At 33.0% G+C, this 12,940-nt stretch overlaps 1 protein-coding gene across 3 annotated transcripts in view; it reads left to right on the forward strand.

Moving 5' to 3' along the window:
- AGTPBP1 (ATP/GTP binding carboxypeptidase 1) overlaps positions 1 to 12,940 on the forward strand; it is a 133,320-nt gene that overhangs the window by 40,462 nt on the left and 79,918 nt on the right. For all 3 annotated transcript variants that reach the window (XM_074363093.1, XM_045504609.1, XM_045504611.1), the window contains 4 exons: positions 336 to 482; positions 2,682 to 2,813; positions 4,431 to 4,524; positions 10,546 to 10,583. In XM_074363093.1, the coding sequence (XP_074219194.1) occupies positions 336 to 482; positions 2,682 to 2,813; positions 4,431 to 4,524; positions 10,546 to 10,583 (411 nt within the window). The remainder of the gene's footprint in view (positions 1 to 335; positions 483 to 2,681; positions 2,814 to 4,430; positions 4,525 to 10,545; positions 10,584 to 12,940) is intronic.

A 12,940-nucleotide genomic window follows, 5' to 3' on the forward strand; every position in this document is an offset into this window, starting at 1 on the left:
GGAATTTTCTAATACTCATATAGAGGCTATTCTGAGCGTTGGAACTTGGAAACTGAAATGTCATACTGTTTGTTGTTGCTTTGTTTTTGGTATCTTCTAGTATCCCTCAAACTCACGTGTTTCAGAACCTTGAACGTAGTTTTGCATCACTTTTATTTACTGTCTGTGCTATTTTCTAACTAACATAAATAAAATAAAAACATTTTATTTTGGTGGTATTTGTGATTTTTGAAGTCATCACTTTTAATATTTCTTGAAAGCTAAAAAGTTGTGATACTGAATATGTTATGGAAGGATTTGCAGTTTCAACAGATATCTTTCAAAAAACATTTTAGGTGGAGGTCGAAGAGCGAGTTTCTTAGTCTCCAAAGGTGGTTCACAAATATTATTACAGTTACTTATGAACGCCAGCAAAGAGTCTCCTCTCAATGAGGAGTTAATGGTGCAGATTCATTCTATTCTTGCAAAGATTGGACCAAAAGGTAAGTGTTTCACTTGTGTGGTTGTCAAATGTGGAACGATTTTTGTGACATTGATTCTGTGTGCCTTGAAACTGGTAAATTTTTAAATCTAAAATGCTACTGCTTTTTCTTGGCCTTCGTCATGGAATGCTTTTAATAGTCAACTAGTGACCTGCAAAAAATGAGTAATTCTATTGCGAAAAAAAGGAAGAAAAAAAGATGTCAAAATCAGAAGTGTGTCTTGGTGTGTGTGCGTCCCTGGCATGTATATGTGTATAAAGGATACAAATAACATGGATGTTCTTGAGGCTGAAGGAGGGAGTATGGATGGGAGTGCTTTGAGGAACGTGGAGATAACATGTGTTTGCTTTTGATTAATAGTCATGTTTGTGCTACACGGTCTCAGTGCCTAAAAAGCTTACAGTCTAGTTAAGAAGACCAAAAGAGATCTAAAAAATTATAAGACCAATTATTATAACAGTAAGACATGCAGAATATTAAACAATACAAATTGAGAAAACATAGGCTATAAAATAAGGAGGAAGGTGATTTAGATTGGGTTAACAGAGAAAGACATCCTTTGATTAGAATCTGGTTCAGTTTATAGTTGTCTGTCTGCACAAAGATTGAAATGATTCCCTAAACTCTGAAGTATGTTTTTTTAAGAGGTCTGCCATTGCCATGTGGCATGCATATGAATTTCAAACTTTAAGGTGTTTGGCCTAAATGCTTTTTCTACAAAGTGTCTACGTATGTGTATATAGTTTATATATTTTTGTCTGTTGAAGGCATATCTTTATTATATGAATATTTATATGATGCTCTTAATAAGCATTGTCTTAGGGGGAGAGGCTCAAGTTGGTAGACAGAGCACATGCTTAGCATTTATTAGCATGCAGGAGGCCCTGGGTTCAATCCCCAGTATCCCCTCCAAAAATACATAAACTTAATTACCTCCCCCTGAAGTAAAATAATCAAATTAAAAAAGTGATTAATAAATAAATAAAATATTAAAAAAAAAGCATTGTCTTAAAGAAAGCATCCCTGAGATGACTTTAATTTTCCGGGTATCTTAGGGACTTTTAGACTTAAACATGTATTCCGTTTATTTTAAAAATATATTAGCTCTTTCTTATTTTTCTTTAACTTTTATATTTGAGATTTAAGGGCTCTCTTCTGAGATTTTTGCTAAAAATGAAAAATAAAATTAGAAAATCTTATTTATTGTTATATCATGCTTTCTCCTCTGTTTAGAACCAGATTATCTTTCTTTTGCCTTCCATGAAATTAAATTATGACATTGATGTATTTAATTTATATTTTTATTTCTTTAGCATCCCTTTTAAGTTGTAGCTCATTTAATTTTATTTCCCTCTATACTTCTGAATCTGTGCTATTTCCTTTATTATTTGTCCTACTTTTCCATTTTTATGTTATTTAAAGACATTATGCAATAATTTCTTGAATAATTTCTATTTTTTTTTCCTTGTGAGCTGAGAGTAATTTCCCCTCAGGAATATTAGATCTTTTTGACTTAAAAGTTTCTCTTGTTGATGAAATAACTCTGCCTGCTGGTCTTGCTTACTTTGCTTAAAATCTTAACATTCTTAAATTCTTGTTATACAGATTGTTTTTTTTTAGTAATTTAATCTTTCTGTAAGAATAAAAATCAGGAATTTCTTTTCTTCTCTTCCTTTTCTATGTTAGGAATTAGATCCCTTGGAAAATTTATTTGATATTTTCTAGATTATTTTCTGTGTAAGCTGTTCATTTTGTCATTAATTTATATTCTTTATAAATCTGAAAAGAATACAGTCAATATTAAGTAAGTAATGTTGGTAATGGAAATTTAGATTCTTTACAATTCTCCTTGACCATGTGATGGTGTTCCTTTGAATGTACTGAAGTGGACAGACTTATGTGTGTAGGGTGGGTCAGGTAATCCTTTCATAATAGTCTAGTTTTGGGCTGCTCCAGCCTCTGTCCCCTTGCCCTACGCCCTACCTGCCCCTTAGTACTTCTTTCAAGACATGTTTTAAAAGTTTAAGTAGTATTAAAGTCATAAAAGAAAATTATTACTGCTTTAGATATTTCAGATCAACTTTATAGTTGATAATATGAATTCGTAAGTTTTAAGAATTTCATTGCTTTATGTCGTTTTCGTTTTATTCAGAAGTAACATATGAATAAATTGTGTTTGTTCATTTTTTTTCTAAACAGACAAAAAATTTGGAGTGAAAGCTAGAATCAGTGGAGCTCTAAATATAACCCTGAATTTGGTCAAACAGAATTTGCAGAATCATCGCTTGGTTTTGCCTTGTCTTCAACTTTTACGAGTATATTCTGCCAACTGTGAGTATTTCAGAGCAGCTTTTAGTTAACTTGATGTTGTGAAGTTACACAGAAGGAAAATTAAAAAGTACCTTTACTCCATAAGTCTCTACAATTTGTGGACAAGGAAAAAGAATATCTACTATGGCTCTTTGTAACCCTAACGCCCCCACCACAAAAGTGATGTGGGGTAAGAAGGTGAGTTTACAAAGTCTCGAGAATTCTCATGAGTTCCCCCAGTTTGTAAAGGCCTGTAGTGGGGGCATGAGTTCGCAGCCTGTGTAAAATATACAAGGGAACATGAGGGCGTTGGCTGCTGGAGAAACTGGGTGTGCCTGTTTGGATTTTCACAGAGAGTGGAAAATTGAGAAGGAAGGCATGCGGCAGCCTAGTCACTGAGATAATTATCTTCAGCATCAACGGGGGAAGGGGAGGGGTGTAGCAGAACTGAAAATAAATAGTACAGGAGCCTCTGAGGAAGCTGGAGAGAGGGGCGATCACACAGAGATGGCCTCAGATGAAGTGTCTCCCAGCACACGCAGACACACACACATCCTCTTTCTCTCTCATTAATATAGTATTAGGTCCTAAACCTCTGGGGTATGGGTTTTCTCTCTGTTCCCTGATTATTGAATTCGACTGGTTAACAAAACACCTGAAATTGAAATTGTAGAGTGCGTGTTATTGCAGAACATCATTGCAAAATCAGAGTGGTAGGTATGTGTATGCACGTGTGTGTATTTATCTGTTTATCGGCATCTGTACTTTGACAGTATGGCTGAAGGTGTGTTCAGAGGAAAACAGCTTTGAACACTTAAATAGTTACCACTTATGTAGTTTAAAAGAGCATAAGGAAATGAATGAATTGGCTGTTTAAACAAAGAAATTAGGAATAGAGGAATAAACACAAGGAAAGCAGAGGAATGAAGTAGAAAAAAACATACATAAAATTTTAAAAAGTTGATTTTAAAAATAAAACAATTGGATGAAAAATAAAACAGGTAAGTCACTGAATACTTCAGTTAAGGAAAAGGAAGACTAAACAGACTAAAATTAGGAGAGATCATGGAGTAATAAACAGATACAGAGGAAACTAAAATCACCAGACAAAACTCTTAAGTGCTCCATTTTTGGAGGCATTTTATTGAATTGGCCACCAGAAGGCTAGTAAATGGTTAGTTAAGGTTCTCATTACCTCTCACCTAGACCACAGCCTCCTAATGTGTCTCTCAAATCCTTCTTTCCTAGAGTGCTGTTAGATCTGACTGGTATTTAAAATGCAGATCTGATTTGTTGTTCTTTCTGGGCAATTCCCTGTAGCTGAAAGGATTACCACCTTCTAGGACCCTTCATAATTTGTTTGCCTTCTTTTCCCACCTCATTTTCCCACTGGCATACCTTTGTCTGATGCTTTATGTTTAACAACATGTAACTGCAATGTCCCTGCAACTTCCCACAGAAAGATAAAGCAAAAAACAAACAAAAACTTCCGCTCGGATATTGACTAAGGTGGACTTTATGAGGGACTCAAGCTCACATTTGCTAAACAATTTGTATATGTTCTTGGTGTATTACGAGCATACACATTTCTACTTACTAAGGTTTTTAAATCACTTTTTTTTCCCCCTTCTCTCCCAGCTGTGAATTCTGTATCTCTAGGGAAAAATGGAGTTGTGGAACTGATGTTTAAAATCATCGGACCATTTAGTAAGAAGAATTCGGGGCTTATGAAGTGAGTAAATGTTTTACGTGTAAGTAGAGGTATATCGTTTGTTATTTTGGGCCTTTTCATCTTGATCTGTACAATGAGCTGGTTGAGTTAAATTGATCTAGGGTCCTTTCTTAGATCTTAAATAGTGATTTTATTATGATAAGACTTTCTTTAATATAAAGTTTAATCTTCAAACATATATCAAAATTAGAAAACTTTAAATTCATTGGACATAGTGTTATGGAAATTTAGGCTTTGAACATTCCTAGGTACTATAATAGGAAAAAAAGACAATTTATAGAGTATCATTCAATCAGAAACATTTATTGAGTGCCTACTATATTCCTACCCTGTTTTACAATCTTTTAATGACTACTTCTTTCATTCTCTCAGTTATCTAGACATACTTTAAACTTATACGTTTCTTTTTTTGTCAAAATAATGCCATTCTTTTTCTTTTTTCTTATTTTGAGGTGTGTATATATATCTCAAAATATGTTATATATGTGTGTGTGTATATATATGTGTATATATGACATATATATACTTGCCCACAAATATATGTATATTCATTTGTAAGTCTTTTAGCCTCAGAGAAATGAAAGTAGTTTCCAGTTATTTTGTTAGATTTAGTATTTTATTAAGCCATACTAATGGTCATCCTTTAAGAAAATTTTTATTAGGAAATTTTTCAAACAAATTTAATGTTTGTATTAAACTATCTTGAATTACTTATTATATTCAACATTTATCAACATTCTGCCATTTTTGTCCATATATTCCCCTCCAGACTTTTACTTATTTTTAAGCAAATCATAGATGTTATTCATATATGTGAATTTCTATAAACAAATACCAGATATTTTCTCATTTTCCCCCAAAATACCATGATACTATAATCATACTCAACAAAATGATTAATTCCTAACACAATTTAAAATCCAGTATGCTTAGTTTTCTCCAGTTGTCTCAAAATGCCCTTTTATGGTTGGTTTGTTTGACTCAGTGCACACATTATTCCTCATTATATTTAGGAAATTTCCAAACCTACACAAAAATAGAATAATGAACCTTGATGTACCTGTTTCAACAGTAATCAGCATTCTGCCATTTTATATTTTATCTTTCCCTTCTCTACCCTCCCCCCTCCAGAGTATTTTAAAGCAAATATCAACCATTACATTTGTTCTATAAATTCTTTAGTATGAGCACTGTCAGACACAGAACTTTTTTCTTTTAGTGTTATTGCCATATCGTTCCATTGCCCAACAATATTGGTAATTCCTTAAGATCGTCTGATATTTTCTGATTGTCTAAGAAATGTGTTTGTTTTTTAAAGTTGGCTTGCTCAAATCAGGATCCAAATAATAACGGCTCTACATTCTTATTGATTGATATGTCTTATAATCTTTTGCAGTCAGTTACAGTCGTCCTTTTTTTTTTGGTTCTGTTTTGTTTATTTGTTGAAGGAACTGGGTGATGTCTAATAGAATGTCCCAACAAGGATGACTATCCTGGGGTCACTTAACTTACAGGTTTATCCGTCAGATTTTCTGTAGACTGATGGCGCTAGAATCTTGATTCGATTTGGGTTCTTTTTATTTAAATGGTAAAAATATTTCCTAGGTGGTGCTGGGCCTCTGTTTTGCACCACTTAAGATCATTGAGTTGAACTGGTCCATCCTTTTTCACCTAGTGACTTAGCAGTATTTCTTGACATTGCCTAGATCCATTATTTCTTAAGGGGTTACAAAATAGTGACCTTCCTAGTTTTCTCATTCTTTCTATTTTCATTAGCTGTGATCCTTTTATAAGGAAGAATCTGTCCACATCAACTATTTGGTTAAATTTTACAAACAAATAAGGGTTCGAACATATCCAGTCTTTTCACCCTTCCTTAATAAAGGTAAAATATTTTAGCTTGTACTCTTCCTGAAAATGGGCGTTTACTTGCACATGTACTTATTTATTAAATATGACTTGGTGGGATGACTTAACATATTTACTTATATAAAGATTATGCGTCTGATGAAATGTGACAAGATAGGGAAATGTGACAAGCTAGTGAACCAACTCCAGGATTGGTGTAGGTAGTGAGTGGGCTCCGGACACAGGCAGAACCGGGTTTGCACGTTACCTCTGTCACTTACTGGCTGCGTGCTATGAAGTAAGTTGCCTAACTTACTATGCCCCAGTTTCCTGTCTGTAAAATGGTAGTATTTGTGCCTACATCATAAGACCGTGGTGAGGATTTAGTGAGATGATTCCTGTAATGAGCACGATGTCGCTGTAAATACAATGTAGTTAGTTTAGATAAGTAATGTAGTAATGTGGATGTGAATGAATCCTAGTTAGTACTAAAAACATACTCTTTGTTTTAAAAAATTTATACATTTTCTCCCCTTGATCTTTAAAGTACTTTATAATTAATCTTTTTCTCATGGTTATGATCTCCTATTTAAGGTCTGTATTACTCTATTATAACCAAGTGATCAAATCTAATATAAAAAGTTCCTAGGGAAACAACATTTCACAAATATCTTTATAACATACAGCATGGAATATATCCAAATTCCTGTAGAAAACAGTGGGTCTAAGCTTCTGAGGAAGGAATATAGTTATCTAAATCACCCCTTCATTCTTTTCTCTATATTTTAAAAAGAAAAATTTTTTACTTCATTTTTACTTTAAAAAGGATAAACCATTCATAGACCAAACATCTATATCTTAATTCCTTTATCATTTTTAATAATCATAGAGTCTCCCCTGTAATTAAACAATCTTGACCCTTAGGACGTTTGAGCCTCAGTTCTTCCTCCCCTTACACAACACCCTGCATTTAGTTGAAGAGGTTTGAAGGATGTTATTTATTTGAAGGGTGATGCTTCCCTTTTTAGGATTTCCTTTTCTTTCGAATTTTAGGCTTTGGATTTAAACATTGTTCATCTAGAAGGAAGCAACTCCGAAATTTATTGTGAGTTTCACCACAGGTTTGGAGTTATTTTTACAAGGATTGACCCCCAATTTAAAGTAACTCCATGAGTATCTGGGGCTTAATCTTTTCCTCTGTCACTGCTCCTAAATGAATAACCCAAAGGCTGCTTTTTTAAACCAGTGTCAGTTGTATTATTCTGTGTGGGACATATGAAGATTGGAAAAAATATGACAAAGTATAAAATGTTGGTGCCGAGAACTTATAATCAGTTAACATAATACAAACTCTGCATTTCAATACATTAATTATTCTATCATTCTTTTGTAACTTTTATGTTATAGATTCCTACTGGCTTATAAGTGACATAGGATTTCAGAAATTCTTTTGTACTGAAGTTTTAAAAAATACCTTTTAAATGACATTTTGGTAAATATATCAGGATGACTCTGCACCAAACTTCATAATTGCTTTTAATCTCGAGGAGCCATGAAACAGACGTGATGGGCAGAAATCATCGGGTGCGTGTCCCAGATTCGCTAGTGTTGAAGAATGAACATCAACAAGAAAACATGTAGTTTAAGGGTTAGAAACTGTCAGAGCACTTTTATTTGGTTCAGGTGTGTTATAAACAGCTGCCAGCAGGGAGAAAGTCTGTTTCTGAAAGTACTGTTAAGATTTTTTAAAGTCTGAATGAAAACTCAGCTGTAAATTGGAAAATCCTGAGTTCCTTACGAGTGATTGCATCTAAGTGGTTGTATTAGTTTCACAGGGCTGTTGTAGCGAAGTACCTAGTGCAAACTTGGTAGCTTAAAATAACAGAAATTTATTGTCTCTGGAGGCTGGAAGTTCAGAGTCAGCTCGTCAGCAGGGCCAGTGTTCCCTCTGTCACCTGCAGCAGAGAATCCGTCCTGGCTTATTCCTAGCTTTTGGTGGCTTGCTGCCCGAAGTTAGTGTTCCTTAGCATTTCCGTCTCTGCCTCCACCATCATCTGGTGTCTCTCTTTGTGTGTCTGTGTTCAAAGAGTCTTTGTCTCTTTTTATAAGAGCATCAGTCTGGATGGATTAAGGTCATCCTCCCATCTGACCTCATCTTAACTAATTACATCTGCAGTGACCCTGTTCTAGATAAGATCACATTCTGAGGTCCTGGGGGTTAGGACTTCTACATACCTTTTTTGAAGGAAACTCGCATTTCTCATTTTATGATTTCCTTTCTCAGCAAGAAGCTTATATTATACTTTTACCATATCATTTAGTTTTTATGTTAGCCTAAGCATGTTATATTCGTAAATCCTTAGTTTCCTTAGCCATAAAATGTGCTAATTCTATGGACTAGGATTTTTTTTTTAATTAAAACATGTATACAAGGCACCTGTAACAATTTTTGGCATTTATCAGATTTTGTTGAAGTCTTTTTTTCCATTTTTGCCCCAAATTGCCATTTTAATTTAGAAGATCCATTTAATTCTTTGTTTAATTTTGACTAATTTAAAAGTTATCCTTATTCTGATAGTTTTACAACCTTTAGCACATTTTATTGGCACATATTATAAGATTATGGAAAGTTTCTTACTTATGATTCGGTGCCATGAACATTGTGTATATAATTTTATAATTTTCATTTGCCTTTAACTCACCATTACCAAAACTTCAGTTTTGAGAACGTTATAGGCATGAATTTGTATTTTTTAGAACATAAACTTTTGTTTTTATTTTACAAATGTTATCATAAATAAAGGTTATATAGTTGCTTTATTTCTGTCAATAAATCGAAGTGTAACTATTAACATGTTGCTCTAGAGGGTTGCTGTAATGAGCAGTTATTATAAATGAGCACATACTTTGTGCTTAGTCCTGGATTATTTCAGGTTTTACTATCAGCCAATATCCATTTTAAACCAGTATCCGTCTTAAATTTTCTGATTGATTATACTCTTTACCTTTATCCACATCTCATCACACAGTGTACCACTAATGTGTATGCAGCTTTATTTACTTATTACCATGTTTTTTGGTTTTAATTTCTTGAGTTGTTTTTTTCATAGATGTGTACATTTTATTACATTACTACATTGTAAAATTATCTGTGTAAAAAAATACCTTTGTTTTTTAATTTTATTGCACTCATGAAGAACCTGCTACTGTGGGTATCTAGTAGGCATTCAACAAATGCTCAGTGTTGAGTGAAATGCTTAAATTTGACTGTACATATCTTTATGCAAATTAATTATACTTGTTGAAATCTTCCTAAGAGGTACTGTAGTATGTAGCCTTATATTTTTAAAGTTACTGAAAGTAAGTGCCACTTCTTCAAGAATTCACTTTTTAAAAATTATTTTAATTACAGATGTTCACAGTGATGCTTATATATATATTTAAAGCTGATTAATGGCCATTGATTTCACTGTGTTAGCGCAAATTTATATTCAAAGAAAATACACTTGCCTTCAATTTTTTTTTTTCCTATTCCTTTTTCCTCTAATGGGCAGTAAGAACTATTAGATATTCATTAGGTTTATTGTTCTCTTTGGTGCCTTAGGGCTGAAAAATGTTAAGGGCTCATACTTCCTCTCCCTAGACCTCCTAGTTTCAAAATATTTTACATTTGTTGTCACCTTAACTATTAGGATTATTGCTTGATAAAGCTAAGATACTTTAAAGTAAGATGGCTACAAGTATCAATAGAACTTTCTAGTTACAAACTTTATTTGTATTAGAACTTGTTTTTAAATTTTTTTTTGTGAATCAGAGCCTATGATTCTTTATAGTATCTCTTTGTGAACTCTGTCAGGGTCAAGTACAGGCACAGGGATTGAGTCCATTCATCTAACCTCCAATATAAAGACTTAGACATTGGGAATTTCCTTCTTTTTCTTCTTAAAAAAATTTTTGTGTGTGGTGTTTTTTGGTTGATATTTCAGTCTTCCTCCGATCTGATTTTAACCTAAAGGAAGAGATGCATACAGAGAAACACCATATGTGATTGACTATAACAGGAATGACATTTGGAGTAGATACTAATTACTTATCTGAAAAGATTGTATGAATTTACTATTGTAGATTAATTTTACTAGTTTTGTTGTTGTTTGTGTTTTCTCATGTTGACAGGGTTGCTTTAGACACTCTTGCTGCATTGCTAAAATCAAGTAAGTTTTTAAATACTAGAAATACTAGATACTGTTTTCCTGAGTATTCTATCTACTATGTTAAAGAAACTGGAAATGTAGATGTAGTTTATGGTTATAAAGCTTGTTCATAATAATTTAATGTCAAAGTTGATTTTATCTTTTAGTACACTTGAGACACATCATAACTAGTGTCATTTATGTTTATTAAACTGTAATTTATTCTGTACATTTATATAATGTATTCAAGTCCATTGACTTCCTTTTTGTAAGTTATTTATGTAAACATAAAGCCTTGTTAGTAGAGGAAAGTAATATGTAAATATTGCATAGTATCATTTTTTAAAAATAATGCTAACATGGCATTGAGAACATTCACCAGGAAGAGTATCTTACATAGACAACTACTGTCTTTATATAACGTGTAACTTTTATTTAGAACCCTCATGTTAGAAATTTTATTTCTTTTGTAAATTCATACTTCTAACATTAAAAATGACTAGTCATGTAAATACACAGTTTATTAAATGCATTTATAAACTAAAACACAGAACTGAAGCGTTGGAGGAAATGTCCTATGTATGATGCCTTTGAAGAGTAATCATCCACATTATGTGTTTTTTCTCTCCATGATACTCAGTCTCTATATTTTAAACATTAATTCTTGTTATTACTCCCATTCGAATTGATTGATTAAATTAACATCTTCTTTTAACCACAGTTAACATTTAGTCCCAAAGATCTGGATTAATGGCTTTCAATGTTATCTTTCCCTAAAACTTCCTATCAAGGGTGAGACTAACTTGCCCTTAAGTTTGAATGACCAGAATTGTTTATTTGAATGGTAGAAAATGACTGACTGAAAATCTGATACTTGGTAATGATTTATTAAATTAAAAAAATTACCTTGGGTATGAGTATTATATGCTAGAGTGTATAAAATTCAGTTAACAGTTTTGTCTTTGAAATGAAATATGTGGTATTCAATTAGATTAGCCATGTAGCTTTATTTTCATATATGATGTGATAAACTTTAGACCAAGATTAGAATACTTGGATTAATTTCAAATGATATTTATAGCCTTGCTTTGATGTACTTGCCTTGCCTTGTTGTTCAAATTATTTAAATCAATGCCCATACTAATTTTGAAGTTAATCTTCAGATTAAAATAGCTATTAAAACTAAACTCTTATTACAGCTTACTAATTTTCAAGAATCACAGATGACGAAGTCAGTAATTCTAAATCAGTAAAAACTGAACTCTCTTAAGTTTCAAGTATTTTATAGAAATTAATTAGCCTAAAATGACAGAAATGCCGGTATCTTCAGTTTTAAAGAGTAATCTTCCTTTTACTTCCTCCCTTCCTCTCCTTCAGAGGAGGATGGTAGGCAAATATCTGTTTACTCCATTAGGTAAAAAAGTAACTGACAGAACGACCCTAGATTGCAGATGGCTGTGTTCACTTCTCTTAGGATGTCACCCGACATCTGTTTTTCAGTTGTGGGCAAGTTTCTTATTCGATCTTTAACAGAGAATTTAAGTATTTCTCATAAATACCATTTAGGCTGTTGGGAATTACGGTGGAAACACAGTTTGTAACAGGAGTTCCAGTGATCACAATGTCTTTTAATAGTCATTATGACATTGACATTATGATAGTCATATCTTTTAAGTATTACTAATAATACTTAAAAGCTGGTAAGCTAAATTGTATATCCCACCTGGTATAAACAAAGTGTGTATATTCATTTAAAATACCTAAAACTATTGTTAGTCAAAACTGTTTAACTGATTTTGTAGATAGTCACAGCCTTATAGCAGACTAGCTCTTCCAGATACAGTAGAGGTATTAAACCTTTTACAGAAGAAACACCCCACCCCGCCCGCCGTGAGTTTCCTCCAGCTCACTAATGCCAGTACATAATTTATGAGAGGGCATTAATAAGTTTGTTGATCTCAGTGTCTTTATGTTTTAGGTATGTGTTAGCACACTTAGAAACTAGTAATTCCGGCAGCTAAAAGCAGCCCAGCGCTACTGTTACATTATCTTAGTGTCCATGCCCCGAGCCAAGGGTCATTTTATACGTAAACTTAGATGAGGAGGAGATTGGCATTTCCCTGTAACTAAGCAACCTCAGGTGGGTTGGTATTCCACATCATCTTGCACCCTTACAGTTGGCCCACCCATGTGGCGCTGGGTGTCTCAGGATGTTACTATAATATGATTCCCTTGCTCCCATCTTAGTGAAATGTACCCTTTTGGTTAAAAATTTTAAACATTAACATTTTAAAATAATAAAATAAATCATATTTGTGAATTTATTTCTGTTAATTTTACCCCAATAAAATGGAATGTTTACAAAAAAGTTTTGATGT

This window comes from Camelus bactrianus, chromosome 4 (genome assembly GCF_048773025.1).
Source record: "Camelus bactrianus isolate YW-2024 breed Bactrian camel chromosome 4, ASM4877302v1, whole genome shotgun sequence".
Lineage (NCBI taxonomy): Eukaryota > Metazoa > Chordata > Mammalia > Artiodactyla > Camelidae > Camelus > Camelus bactrianus.